The 14,163-nt window shown below is 51.6% G+C and overlaps 6 protein-coding genes across 6 annotated transcripts; 1 reads left to right on the forward strand and 5 right to left on the reverse strand.

Annotated features, from left to right (window-relative positions):
- Positions 1-46: 46 nt before the first annotated feature.
- On the reverse strand, positions 47-1,818 carry EsH8_VIII_000457 (uncharacterized protein; the record flags this gene model as incomplete). Its single annotated transcript, XM_083269499.1, has 2 exons — positions 47-135; positions 240-1,818. The coding sequence occupies 2 exons, from the start codon at positions 1,816-1,818 to the stop codon at positions 47-49; spliced, it is 1,668 nt and encodes a 555-aa protein (XP_083129267.1).
- A 3,066-nt stretch (positions 1,819-4,884) lies between these two features.
- On the forward strand, positions 4,885-5,436 carry EsH8_VIII_000458 (GNAT family N-acetyltransferase; the record flags this gene model as incomplete). The annotated part of the gene is made up of 1 exon (XM_083269500.1): positions 4,885-5,436. The coding sequence occupies one exon, from the start codon at positions 4,885-4,887 to the stop codon at positions 5,434-5,436; it is 552 nt and encodes a 183-aa protein (XP_083129268.1).
- Positions 5,437-6,007: 571 nt separating this feature from the next.
- Positions 6,008-7,222, reverse strand: EsH8_VIII_000459 (Alpha/Beta hydrolase protein; the record flags this gene model as incomplete). Its single annotated transcript, XM_083269501.1, has 2 exons — positions 6,008-6,595; positions 6,668-7,222. 2 exons carry the CDS (start codon positions 7,220-7,222, stop codon positions 6,008-6,010), a joined length of 1,143 nt encoding a protein of 380 aa, XP_083129269.1.
- A 773-nt stretch (positions 7,223-7,995) lies between these two features.
- Positions 7,996-9,824, reverse strand: EsH8_VIII_000460 (uncharacterized protein; the record flags this gene model as incomplete). Its single annotated transcript, XM_083269502.1, has 5 exons — positions 7,996-8,951; positions 9,008-9,133; positions 9,186-9,330; positions 9,434-9,558; positions 9,689-9,824. The coding sequence occupies 5 exons, from the start codon at positions 9,822-9,824 to the stop codon at positions 7,996-7,998; spliced, it is 1,488 nt and encodes a 495-aa protein (XP_083129270.1).
- Positions 9,825-10,491: 667 nt separating this feature from the next.
- On the reverse strand, positions 10,492-11,589 carry EsH8_VIII_000461 (nucleophile aminohydrolase; the record flags this gene model as incomplete). The annotated part of the gene is made up of 1 exon (XM_083269503.1): positions 10,492-11,589. One exon carries the CDS (start codon positions 11,587-11,589, stop codon positions 10,492-10,494), a length of 1,098 nt encoding a protein of 365 aa, XP_083129271.1.
- A 564-nt stretch (positions 11,590-12,153) lies between these two features.
- Positions 12,154-13,506, reverse strand: EsH8_VIII_000462 (uncharacterized protein; the record flags this gene model as incomplete). The annotated part of the gene is made up of 2 exons (XM_083269504.1): positions 12,154-12,945; positions 13,018-13,506. The coding sequence occupies 2 exons, from the start codon at positions 13,504-13,506 to the stop codon at positions 12,154-12,156; spliced, it is 1,281 nt and encodes a 426-aa protein (XP_083129272.1).
- Positions 13,507-14,163: the final 657 nt, after the last annotated feature.

Here is a 14,163-nt window from a genome sequence, read left to right on the forward strand (position 1 = left end):
CGTTGCTATCTGTGGTCTCTTCCTCAATCCATTACAGAAGTGCCGCCTATGCGCGCTTCTCCTCGATCTCAACAGTATTGTCGAGATGGTCGTCGTTGAGCTCCTTCGCGGCAGTATCACCGGTGAGTTCGAACACTGTGCGAGTAAAGTGTCAGCAAGATCCATTCATTCATGATCACTGGCACGACTGGAATCGGAAAGATGCCATTCGCTGGTGGAAGAAAGGGGGTAAGACTTACAGTCAATAGGAGCGGTAGCAAACTGGCGCGCCGGAACCTTCTTCTGGAACAGGTAGTCCAGATCAGCAAAGCTGCGGTTCTTCGTCTCGGGCAGGAAGAAGAAGATCCAGGTTGACCAGATGACGCAGAGTCCAAAGTAGAACAAGCCCGCCTTGGCACCCCAGTTCCAGGCGTCGCCTTTGTCGTTGAGCATGCGTGGGTTGAGCTGCTGCACGATGATTTGGCCGACAACGTAGACGGCGCGACCGAGGACAATAGACTGAGCTCGGACACGGCTAGAGGAGGTCTCTCCCACGATGGTATAGCAGGTGGGGCCCACCGACATCTTAAAGGTTATGTTGACGATGATCATGACGACAGCCACGGCTATGGCGATGTTCTTCTGGCCCGGGATAAAACCCATGATACCGATGATCATCATGGCACCACCAATGACCGAACTTCCCGTGAAATAGAAAACACGACGTCCGATCTTGCCCATCATGGCAATGGCAAAAGCCGTGCCAAAGATGTTACCCGACTGAATACCCATGTTGAAGTTGAAGGCTTGGACTTGGGGCATGCCGGCTGATCTCAGGAAGATGGCGGCGTAGGAACAGACAGACTGTCCGTTGAGGATCTGGATGATCCAAGCCATGCAGATGATACCGGTGCGGCGCAAGTTGGTGCCGTGGAAACAGTCGCGGTAGCTGGCGTTCGCCGACTCGATCTTCTCCATCTCGTTGGTGTGCTTCATGAAAGCCAGGGTGGAGGCCATGCTCTGCTCTGTATAAAAGTCCTTGCGCGCGAGGCGGCGCAGAGACTTCTCGGCGTCTTCGATGCGGTCACGACGGATGAGGTACCAGGGGCTCTCGGGCGAAAGGTAGCCAACGATGAACAGAGGGATAATCCAGACCCATTGGAGGGCGTACGGAACACGCCATGCAATGTCGCCGGTGCCCAGTTCCAGAGATCCACGCAGGACGAGGGTGGCCAAAAACGAACCGCAGCCCCAGCACATGGAAACCCAAGCGGTGAGGTAGCCGCGCATGGCAGCAGGGCAGATTTCAGCGGCGTAGGCGGTGGTGAGGGTCTGGAAGACACCCCAGGGAATACCGCAAAGAATGTTGGCGGCAAAGAGCATCTGAACGTTGACGGCGAAGAAGAGGGCGAAGATGGTGGCGCCCATGCTGGCCATTGCGGCCATGTAAACCCTGCGGGAGCCGTAGCGGGACTGCAGCCAACCGTTCAACAGCAGACCGATGATACTACCCAGGTTGTTACCGTTTCCGATGGCTGCTTGCCACGAAGAGGAAATATGCTGCTTTCCATTGGCGTCGGGCCAGCCAAACTTCTTCAGGTAGGCATCGTGTGCGAAGAAGTTGTTGATCAGACCGACATCCATGCCCTCCATGATCAAGGCCATACTGAGGAGCATGCTGTATGTGGCGGCCGGCCAGTAACGCGAAAAGAGCTCCTTGCGAGGAAGCTTGGCCTCTTCGTCACTGGCGATGCCGGCCGCCTCGATTAGGGCCATTTGAGAAGTGCCATATTCGGCGTGGTCGGTCGTCCGGACCTGCGCCTTTTCGTTGTCGGCCATGGTTGCCAGTGATGGAATCTGTCGGTTTTGAGAGAGTTGGCGACAAGATGTAATGTCGGTGAAGAGAAGAGAGAGAAAAAAAACGAGAGCAGATGAGAGGAAAACGCGCAGAAGATAAGCACTTTGCGAGTTGCCCACTGTGTTTGCCCCAACCGTATCTCATCTCCCATGCCAAGTCGTTAACCCTTTGCCAAGTTTGGAGTCCACCAACCACCTGCCAACTCTGCCAGGAAGACTCGCCTAATTCAACCCCGAGTTTTTGCTGTACGTACTCCCCCGCATCCTCCCCACGGGGTCCACGAATCACTTCTTCCCCAGGATTCAGCTCATTTCCTCCCAGGCGCACGGGCTGGATCCCAAAAACGCTCTAGAACAGCGCCATGTGATGCAGACCTCGGGCTGTCGCGATAGAGCATCGCGAGACATAGCCACAATGGCCAATGACTAGAGAGCCAAGAAGGCCTATTTCAATACCAAGATTCCCTCCCACACCTCGCCAAGACTGCCACAACCTTTCCCCAAATACAGCCAAGCATGCCAGCGCCGGACCTTTCACCGAATTGAGAACCTTACAGTGGTGGCCGACCCCAGACAACCATAACAATCTTGCCGTCGTACGACCTGAACCGAGACGAACCCTATCGTGTGCCAAGCAGCATGCGGAGAAGGATTAATTTGCAGGCGCTCCATTTACACCCTAGCATCGTGTTGAGATTGGGGGTCGGTGAGCTGCGGCGCAGCGTCAACCTGGAATCTGGCCCAGACCAATGCGACCCATGACACGTGCCGCACAATCCGTCACAAACGAAGGATGCATCTTTTCCTACCCAACTGGTCTGCCTGCCTTGCCATCCATCTAACCGGGTGGGATAATGGAGATCTACCCCTCACTCCCAAAGCTGCATGTCCTGGTCTCAACCCTTGGCTTGCCACCCACGTTCTTCCCCGCGGGCGCGGAGCACACATGCCGCTGGTATTGACTGGCTTGAATGAGCGGCGGCCTGTAATAATGCAGATGGTCCGAAACTAATATGCAGGCAGGAAACTGCAGAATTGCCTTGCTGTGGCCTCCTCGTGTGGAACGATGACTCAATATTTCCAAACAATGCTGGCTGTGCCGCTGTGGCCCTTCTCCTCGGACGGGCAGACGACAGATCTTTCACCACAAACACCATCTCAGAATCCAGCGTGGCCAAAAGTATCGATGCAGCCGCGCTCATGAATCATGGCCACTGCAGGCTTCCAGGTGCAGTGAGGCTGCAGACGCCACGATACACCCTTGCTCTTAGTTGAGTTGGCTTCTGCAATAGTATACACGGCGCTCAAGATCCTGCCATCGCCAAGCGTTAACCCGCTGTTGCATGTCAGATGTTCGGTATTGGAATCCTATCATGCTCAACACACGCGTGGTTTTATCCCGAGAGCCCGGCAGCGCACATCACACTAGGTTCGTTTGACGGAGCTAGATGACGAAGGTGACACCACAGAAGCCACTGGGTTTCTGGGCGCCATCTTGGCTGTCTCTGGACCTGGGCAATTGTGTCTTGGCGATCAAGCCACATGGAGGAACTTATCCCAATGCGAAAACAAGGAGCCTACGCCTCGGTACTGCCGCCCGAGTATGTTTCCAGCACGTCCCGAGCAGGAGTCTGCCTCAACGGAATCGCAAAATCCCCGAGTACAACCATAGCAGATAGCAGAATGTGTGAGGTCTGTTTCCTGGCTCCGTACACCTTGGCGGGGTATGGATTCGTTTTCGCCGCAGCAAAATCCCATCACCATGTTCGCTTCAAGCCGTCAATCTTCAAGCAATCGAGTAAGGTTTTCTCGTCGTGTTGCTTGACCACCAAGTCGATCACCTTGATCAAGACAATATTACAACCACAAATATCCGCGACGTGCATGGTCTTATGTTCCAGCTCCAAATTTAACAGCATATATTGATTATCTCTCTTTGCGAATGGCTTCGTAGGTTTTTACAGGTTGCACACAGTCGCCAAGGGCTACGGCTCCCACCTTTTATGTTGTTGCCTTCGATTGCGCATGAGATTCAGCCTCTTTCCATGACTAGAATAAATAAAAAAGTAGACACAATATCATAGGTCTCGGTGATTTTGATTTGACGAACCTAGAATGATTGGAAAAAATAGTCAGTCGTGTTTTCTGTTCTGCGCGAATTTCTTGATGTTTTGAACTTGATCTACGCAACATCGGTTCTATGACGGCCATTCATCAACCTGTTGAATTGAAAAGACAAATAAGTCGCTACGATATCATTAGTCTTCAGTCGCGTCGAGTCTTCAACCGTCAACGAGGCGATAAAATCGTCGCTTTTATAATGAGGCGTGTCATCTTGATCGAAAAAATACCCGAAATCCAGCGGAGCAAGGCCTCGCACTCTTGTGTCAAGATGGGGGCGGGCGAAAGCGCAGCCAGCGCGAAAACCAGCCTCGGAGGAGGAAAGAATCCTGTCCAAAACAATCCATAAAGATGCTTTCGTACAATTGAAAACCACCAAAAGAAGACTTGAAGTTGGCCAATGAACCCACCACGTGACTAGAATCTGAGCAATCAGAAGGGAGTTCCTCGACCCTGCCAGCACACGCATTGCATATGATGGCACTGTCTATCCGTACCTTAGTATGTAAGGGCAGCTGGCAGGAACCCCACGCGCTCGATAGACCCATACGCAAAGATCCCGCCCGCCAGTGCGGGCACGAGTGGAGTGCCTGCGCTGCTACCAAGCGTTACTTTAAAAGTGGCCTGGTTGCAGTGGCGTGATGCGTCCTGCGCCCTGCGCCCTGCGTGCGCCCTGCGTGCGCCCGGCTTACATGAGACTTATCTTCAAGTTGTCATGTCATCAACGCCCTTGCCGTTACCTGCCTATACTGGCGAATTACAGAACTGCACGCGAAATTTCGATTCAAGAGCCATTTAAGTAGGCCATTGAATTTCTATGAAAGCAGTCCTCTACGACAACCCACGCTTTCAACATCAGCACGAGCGTACCACAATTGCACGCCGGTCCCATTTGACAGCCCACATATTAAGCTCACAACCGCTGAAATGACGAACGGCAGCACCCTCCAATTTCGAATTGCGGCACCGGATGATGCGGTTCAACTCCAACAACTGATTGAATCTGCATTCCGTGCCGAAGACAGCAGGGCCGGCTGGACGGCGGACATGGAGCTTGGGAGACAGTTCCGCTACAAGGTCGAGGAAGTACACACTACGATCAACAGGCCCGACGCTAGGGTCCTGATGGCCTTCGACAGCACCGGCGCCCTCGTGGGCTCGGTCGACGTTGTTAAGCGCACCCCCGACCTCGCTCGCGTTGCCATGCTCTCGGTTGACCCCAATCAGCAGCGAGGCGGCATTGGGCGTCAATTGATCGCCTACGCCGAAGACTACTGCCGCCGGGAATGGGGAGTCGGCAAGTTTGGGTTGAATGCCCTTTCGACGCGTGATAAGCTTCTCGCCTGGTATGAACGCTGTGGCTACCAAAGGACGGGCGAGACAACGCCTTTCCCGGTCGAGCGATTTCCCGACTTGGATTTGCCAAGGGACCTACATTTCGTCGAACTCGAGAAGAATGCCGCATCCGAGACCATCTGAATCGACATTTATTCTGGATGGGGAGACATCAAGGGACAAGATTGGAACTTTTGAGATGGATCTTGAATACCTATGAAACATAGGAGTAAAAAATCACCGAGCCGATTTTTTATTGACCTGTGGCAAGAAAGCTCAAAGATGAGAATTTATAGTAAGTGAAACTCCAGCATCTTGTTAAGATCTCGAACTAACGTCACAAAGTTCTCCCTACAGTATACTCAAAGTAGCCCAAGACCTGTCATCAAGACTTCAGGTGTTTGAGATAGCAGGTTCCGGGCGCCAGAGATCGTTCAGGACGTCAGCGTTATATATAGACAAAAACCAAATGCTAGACTCGTTTTTGATGCGGGTTGAGGGACAAACTCTTGGATTCTCATTGTTCAAAACGTAGCCTACCGCTAACACTCTGATTCTATGTGTCGGCGCTAAAGTTTTTCCAACGTTAACCTCCATAGACCAAAGCACCGGGTAAATGTTTGGCCAGCATAAATACCAACTAGAATTGGACTGTCTTGGTTACCAATAGTGTGTAACCAAGCATGCTCTTTTTTTGTGGTTTATAACAGTCACGTCAAGAGCAAGAAAGCCCCTTAATCTCTACTTGATCGACCTCAGGGGCAATGTTCTCGACGTTGCAGATACCGTCAGTCTTGCCGTCGAAGACGAATCCCAAAGCCGACCGTACAAGCTCTATTACAACCTTGCCGATCGTTTTGCCATCGGTAGTACCGAATATTGCGTCCAGCAGCGGGCCATACTCTGCGGGAAGAGCCAGGACCGTCGGAAGCTGGGGCGCGTCGATAAAAGACATGTGGGTTGTGCCGTTTATTGAGGCCAGCAAGGCCGGCCCTCGAAGGTTTTCCCAAGTTTCGTTCCAGGAGGGAATGTACCCGCGACTGCTCGGTGTGCCAGCCACAACAAAAGGCTTGTCGGTGCCTTCGCTCGTGACGGGTCCATTCATCATACCGTCGAGGTTCAGGCCGCCGAGAACACGATCATCGGCGTAAACCGAGGAAGCCGCGGTGGCTCCTCCAAGGGAATGGCCAAAGACAAATATTCGGTCCAAGTCGACAGTGGCCTGCGTGCCCGCGAAGATCGGGCCTACTACAGAAGGGTTCGCGAACTGATCAATGATGAAAGACACATCTTCTTGGCGAGCCTATAATGAGACTCATCGTTAGAGGTGCTGGACAAATTTCGAATACCGCCGCATCAATTGGAACCAACTCACCTGAACGAGGCCTTCGACATAATCCCGATCATTGTTCGTTGAGTTTGCCACGTATCTTACACTTCCGTCTGGAAATTCAATAATGGCGGTATCATACGTATGATCCAAGGCAACGACAACATAACCATAGCTGGCGAGTGATCGGGCGAGGATGTTGTACATAAGTCGGCTGCCTCCGCGGCCTGGAGAGAAGAAGACCAATGGGTATTTGTTCTTTGACGTACAAGTCTGCCCGGCTTCACAGAGCTCCAGCTCAAGTGACTGGGTAATGTCGTCCGGCAGCCCGTAAGATGCGGCTTGCAGGCCGAAAATCGCTGCTGTAGCTGGCGGCATATAGGGGACAACTTCAATAGTGCAGTTGGCATCCTTCCTTGGCACAAAAATGGACGCAAGCACACGCCGCTTCTCTGGCTGGTCTTCTGGGGCATACGGATCCCATCGTTCCGCGTCTTCAAAAGTCTGCACTTTCAAGGTGACTGAGTAAGGACCGGGAGGTCCTGGAATGATGACGGCCGTCGCCACAGATGCGAATAGAGCCAAGCGCGAGAGGAACATTTCGATTATACTAGCGAGGACTTGCAAGATATCGAATGCAATGATTGCCGATGTGGCTGAATAGTTTCTTTTAAGTATCAAATATGAAAGACATATTGGTATCCTGACAAGAGTGAATATGAAATGAGTAAAGGTGGACTCAGGTGGACTTGTAGGCAGACATTACTGCGCCTCATTGACTGCAAGGGATAATCAAATTCCTTTTCGTTTATGCACTCGTCTGACAAGCGGGACCTGGGTGGTAAGCATTGAAGTCTGAATACCCCAATCAACTGTCCTTGCAGCCCCACTTATCACGGAAGCCAAGACTGCAGATCCGACTGCCCTGATTCCGTCGAATCCTACGAGGCTTTCCGCACTGAATGGAACGTCAACCTCGCGCCCGAATCGGGCTGTCGGCTTTGCAACTCGGCCGTCGGGCACCATAGTTAATTCGATAGAATTACTAACAATCGAACCATTTGTAAGGGGTTTGATGAAGATTTCCTCATTCGGAGGATATTCGAGGGTAACAAGCAAGATTAGTGGTACTCCAACCTGCCAAGCATTTGTCGTCTCAATTTGTTTGTTTGTTTGTTTGTTTGTTTGTATCGTTTAACGCCAGTCCGTCCTCGCTAGGGAGGGCACATGGTGCCTAGAAGTCCTGGCACCAGTCGACAACCGTTGTCAACCTGGCCTTTGTCGTCTTAGTGCTACCACTGAACAATACGCTTCGATGGGCAATGAGGCAGAACCAACAGATTTGCTGCATATTTTGACCTGAAATCCGTAGTTCAAGCTACCGCGATCTTGTCGTTGCCAGCTTCGCTTGTTGTCTTTCTAGCCCCGGTACCCCTCTCCAGTGCCGCAGGTTCCGGAGGTTGTTTGACTCCTCCATCCACCGAAGATGCCGAGGTCTTCTCCTGAAGGCTTCCCATTTCTTGGTCCGACGGTATAGCATCTTGTTTCTTGTCCCTCTTCAAATAGTAATGCATGATCCACGTGAACACGATCAAGGCGATCGCACAACCGAGACAAAACGAGAACCCCTTTCTGTACCTCGGTGACTCTACCGTCGGAAACGTAAGCAAAGGGGTCCATGCAGTTGAACTCTGCGATAGAAGATTGATGAGAACGAGTGTGAAACTGCGCTCTTCAGGGCTGTCTCGCAACAAGTTGTTGACCCAACCATGAAAGATAGAGGACAAGGCATTGGACCAGTACATGGTGGCGAATCCAAACCATAAACCGCCTTCCGGCACGGTCCATATCGTCAAAAGGACAAGGCCAACAGCATTAAAAAAGGAACAAATTGTGATCGACCAGGCTGGGCCGAGGAACATGTCCGAGGCGAAGCAGGCAATTAGCGTATACGCGATGCCCAATGCAGGCGAGATTGTACCGAGCTCGTTGATACGCGCCGCGCTGTATCGCCCAAGACTCTTGATCCAAAGCAAGTAGGAGCCGGTATTCTTGTGAATGCCTGCGTTCCAGAAAAGAACGTCGGTGGTTATGACCAACCAGAAGCGGAAGCCGAACAGAGTGCGTTTGATATGTCCGAACTTCATTTTGCCGTGTAGGACGTGGCCGTGTTTCTCGAGACGTTCGCGTGCAACCTCGATATCTTTGTCGTTGACGCACCACCTGTTGGGTTGATCGACAGTGCCTGGGATCACGAAAAACCCGAAGATTCCGACAGGAATAGTGATAAGAGCGCAGATGATGTACATCCAGCGCCAGCCCTCCATGCCTGGGGTAAAGGGTTAACGGCGATACTTTGGCAAGACTGAGAGAGAATCTTCCTACCATGAACACCTTCTAGAGAACTCGATGCACCAGCTTGAATGAGACCTGCGGTCAGAGTACCAGCAGCAAGACCAGTGTAGAAAATGCCGCCACGACGAGCAATCTCATGACCTCGGTACCAGGAACCTGGGGCCATGTGAGCAATTATCATTAACTGCATCGAGGCTGTTGAGCATACCAAAGACATAATGCATTGCCGGGAAGAACGCTGCTTCGAACCAGCCAACCATGAATCTGTAAGCAGCCAACTCGGCGTACGAGTGTACACGATACTGCAGAAGCGTGAACACCCCCCACAGAACATCGCAGATGGGTATCAGATACTGGATTGGGACATATGTCATAATGAACCTAGGGCCTTTTATTAGTATATACCCTTGGAAGCCGGCAGTTGAAATCTTACAAGAACGGAATCTGGCCCAGTACCGACCCCAGGGTAAATATTGTCTGGAGCTGGACGAGCTCATTGCCGTAGAAGCCAAGATCCTCCTTCATCCCAGCAACATATGCATTATTCAGATTGGACTGATCAACATACTTTACCCAGTATCCTATTCAAAGAGGCGGTAAATTAGAATGGGTGAAATTGAAAATAGCATGTCACTCGTGTTCTGCGTTTCAAAGTTTCTTATGAAGCAAGTGAAAGGTGGGGTTTCTTGAACTTGATGGAAATCTACTTACCAAGAACCGAATACGGCACTAGAAGAAGATCTATCTTCGTTATCAGGCGTCTCTCTTCTTTGGTGTCATCGGGGGAGAACCATCTCCACTCCCACCACCTGTCTCTTGGGACGGACTCTTTCAGAGCAGATGCCATATCTCCAAATCAGTTGACTTAGGCGACAAAGCCGACGCGACTGGAACCAGAAGGGTGAGAGGGACTCATTGCGGCCAAAAGGGCAATGTGCGATTCATATAGTGAGCTTGCGCCGTTGCAGACTTTTGCTCCGCAATCATCGCGTCGGGAACTTGTCCGCCATTGCGCAATCTCTTCCCGGTGCATGCATGGAGATGCAGCAGGTCTAGTACTTGGAGAGTAGCATCTGTCGATGAGCAAGACCAATCCTGTGCAGAGTGGGCGAGCAAAGTCGAGGAAAGTCGAGGAAAGTCGAGGAAGACAACACTAAACACGGAGATAAGAACATGCGATATCGGCTACGTGAAACAGTATCCAGGTACCGAAGTCTATGGATTGGTTGAATTCAATGCAAGTCGGGGTCTTGATAGCAGGGCGAAGAAATGGTGTGCTGAAACCCCACAATGATGATAGACAACCTTGCTTTGACGTCTTCGCAACCAAGATCTTATTCGACGAGCCGAGCATTGTGCATTTTCGGGGATATTTAGCCGGCGCGATGCAGCCCGGCAAATGGGCTTGGGAGCAAAGTGAGAAAGTATGAAAACCAAATATTATCTTCATCGCTTTTCTTCATCGCTTATCAACACGTCTCATTCGACTTCTAAGCGCCCAGCCTCCGCTTCTTTTATCTCAGCTCAGATTCAACTCTCAGCGACCGGCTAACACAGACAGGTGGCACAGTTACGACTTCAGTCGCGTTCATCTTGCCACCCCTGAAGGCATACGTGAAAGTCCATCCGGATCCTGCTCCACCGTGCTCGCCCTTGTTGTTCACAACCACAAGACCGCTCGACATGGCTGGGTATTTCTTCACCATACGAACGACCGCATCCCTCGCCGCCTCTTGCGGGCTCATGCCTCTCCGCATACTCTCCACAGCCTGGTAGCATGGCAAGAACCGCATCATGATGTCGCCGTCGCCCGTTGCACCACAGGCACCGACATCTCCATCAACGTACGAGCCAGATCCCGTAATCGGCCCGTCACCCACACGTCCCGGCACCTTGAAAGAAGCACCATTGGTCGAGGTTCCGGCAGCCATGATGCCATTCGCATCCAGTGCTATCATGGAGATGGTGTCATGAGAGGCCTGGGCAGAGTTTGGGGCGATTAAATCAAAGTAGTCGGGCGAACTCGAGTCAAGCTCAAGGGGCGTGTACGGTCCGCAGGTGGATTTTGGGTCCGGAGTGACGTTCTGTCTGTAGTTGGACTGGCAGCTGTTACGCCGCCATTCAGCGCATCGCGCAGCCGACGCCTCGGTTGTCAGATTCTCGGCGACGAAACCGTTCTCAATGGCAAACTCCGTTGCGAGGTCACCGGCCAGCATGGTGTGCGAGGTGTACTCAAGCACATGGCGAGCCACGCCGATGGCATTTTTGACGCGGCGGAGGGCGGCGACGGAGCCGGACTTCATGGTGACGCCGTCCATGATCATGGCATCGAGGGTGGTCTCGCAATGCTCATCGGGTGAGCCACCAAAGCCGACACTGCCGTCGCACTGATTGGCCTCGCAGGTTGCGCAACCGATCTCAACGGCATCAAGGGACGAGGTGCCTGGCTTGACAATAGCTTCGTACGCAGCGTCAGTGGCCGCGATAAATGCGCCGCCCCAAGTGTTGATAACCATGGGGAACCCCGGGGAAGATTGGGCAAGGACGTGCCCAGAGGGAAGGGAGAGCAGGGAGAGGAGTAACGGGGCGAGGCGGGGGCGGAGGTCCGGCATGGTGGGCGGTTCGGGAGTGATACCGGAGTCGGAGAGTCGGAGAGAGAGGCTGGCCCGACTGGAGTCGAATTGATTGGTAGCTCCGTGCAAGAATATGTGATGATGGCGCGAGTGAGCAGAGACGGAATTGGCTGGTTGGTCTTTAATAAAAAGCACGGTTGCAGTGCGCCGCACTGATGTTGTTTACCCCGCGCGATAGGCTGATCTGCTCCGATAAACAGGGGTCCTGAGTGTCCAAAGATGGTCCAGAAAGAGTTTAATTACCACGTTACTTTCGGTACGCCAAGCCAGGTTGATCCTGCGAGTTAATCAACCTTCCTGTCCGAGCATTAGAGGAAATGATCAGATAATACCGAAGTCTTGGGTCTATGGCGGTCAATCTTTCTGCTACTTGGACTGGATGGCATGGGATCCGATAAGATTGAAAACGGGGACTTGCCTCAAGAGTTCAAGTTGGCCACAGCTTGAACAAAAGAAGATGGGTGGCTAGTAATGTGGATCGTGATTTTTGTTTTATTTGTTTCCCTCGGTCTCCAAATCCAACTCGTCTTGCTATCCCGAGTCTCACAAGACTTCACCGCAGAATTCATTGACGACCTCGAGCACACGATTTACATGTTCCTCCTTGTGGGTGAGATTCAAAGCGAGAAATCCCCGGCGACCAACATATATCCTGTTGTGAAGCATGTAGAAGAAAAAGAGGTCTCGCAACTTCTCCGCTGAAGGGCCATTGAAATGCAAGCCAATAACACTTCCAAAGCCACTTAAAGTTACGATGGACGCGTCTTTGGACGAGAATATCGCAGCCAGGCCGTCACGAAGCTTATTGCCTAGGTTGTTGTTCTTCTCGAGGGCTTCTCTCGACAGGAGCTTTGTAGCGGCCACGCCCGCCGTCATGGAGAAGACGTTGTTATTCCAGGTTCCTGAGTGGAAAAGACTCCGTGGGGACTGAGGGTCGTACAAGTCCATGATGTCTTTGCGCCCGCCGAACGCGCCGAACGAGAAACCTCCTCCAAAGTGCTTTCCGATGGTGGTCATATCGGGAATGATGCCGTAGTATTCTTGCAGTCCGCCATAGTTGAGCCGGGATGTGATGACTTCGTCGAAAATCAGGACGGCGCCGACCCGTGTCGCCTCATCTCTGAGAAATTGCAAGAAGTCTCTGGATCCGGCGATCATCCCACCAGCACCTTGCATCGGTTCCACAATGATGACGCCAATTGTATCGTCGATTTTGGGACGAGTGAAGTCAATGTCATTGTAACGACCGTAGACAAAGTCATGAGGAAGAATGAGCGGGTTACCGGGCGAGAATGATAAAGTTCCGCCGTGATAGCCATTCTCAAATACTAGAATCTAGAGATCATGCATTTCTTAGTAAAAAAAAAAGTTTCCTTGAAAGGGAATGAGAGTACGTGTGCAACCAACCTTCTTTCGCTGGATAAAATGCAAAGCCGTGGCAAGCGCCATCGTATTTGCTTCGGTTCCCGAGTTGCAAAACCTAATAGCATCAAGACTAGGGAAACGGTCGACAAGCAACTTCCCCAGCTCGCCTTCCTTGGGAGTCGGCCCGCCCAGAGTGAAGCCCGAAATGGTGACACTGTTGATGGCAGCTATGATGTCCGGATGCGAGTGGCCAAACATGCCAGCGCAGTATTCGGATACGAAATCGAGATACTCATGCCCGTCTACTGATGCCAGGTGGCAGTCATGACCGCCCGAGAAAGCCAGGGGGAATGGTTGGTAGTAGAGCACAGATCTGGTTGTTCCACCTGGAAGGGATATCGAGGCGGATTTGTTGACTTGACTAGACTTTCCATTTTCGGCAACGTATTTTTCCACAAATTGGTCTAAGTGCTGCTTAATTCGCGTCACCGCGTGATCTGCAGCACCAATCTGACTGTCCGATGTAGTCATTGTAGAATTAAATGTAGCTTGTTGTCTGTGATGCGTGGCTTTTATGTCTTGAAGAAGTCGACTTTTGATTCCGGTATCGCGTCGATGATGAAGCACTTGAGTTCTACTTTATATCGAAAGAATCACAACGGGAAGTCGCCGGTCATATAGTGAAATGATTCCGGCGGGATTGTTTTCGGCGTCTAATTGGTGTTGTTCACAGATTATAGATAAGATGAACCCCGCTCGGGTATGCAACGTAGGCAAGCTGGCCTCCGCTGCCCTTCGGGCCGGTCGACGTTGTCGGGAAAGATGTCACAAACCCGACATCGGCAAAGCCGATATCCGAAAGGCTTGCACGAAGCAGTCATTCCAGCGCATACGATTATTCTGCGTCGAATTTCCTTCCATGCCACCTACCTGCTTATTAGAGAAGTAACCAAATACTTCAAACTTTTCAAAAAAGCAAAATTAAATGCAAGGAGCCACACGAAATGTGACTCCACCTGGTTAACACCGTCTGGAATGAATGAATCATATGTCTCCTACGAAATATTGATTAATCAACCACTCCGCAATCAATGACCAATGGTGTTATATGGATTATCAAATCCATGTCTTACTTCGGCAGGAGACGAAGTTTGGCAATGTTTGAAAATCAAAGCCGTAAAACAAGCC

This window comes from Colletotrichum jinshuiense, chromosome 8, assembly GCF_051148585.1.
Source record: "Colletotrichum jinshuiense chromosome 8, complete sequence".
Lineage (NCBI taxonomy): Eukaryota > Fungi > Ascomycota > Sordariomycetes > Glomerellales > Glomerellaceae > Colletotrichum > Colletotrichum jinshuiense.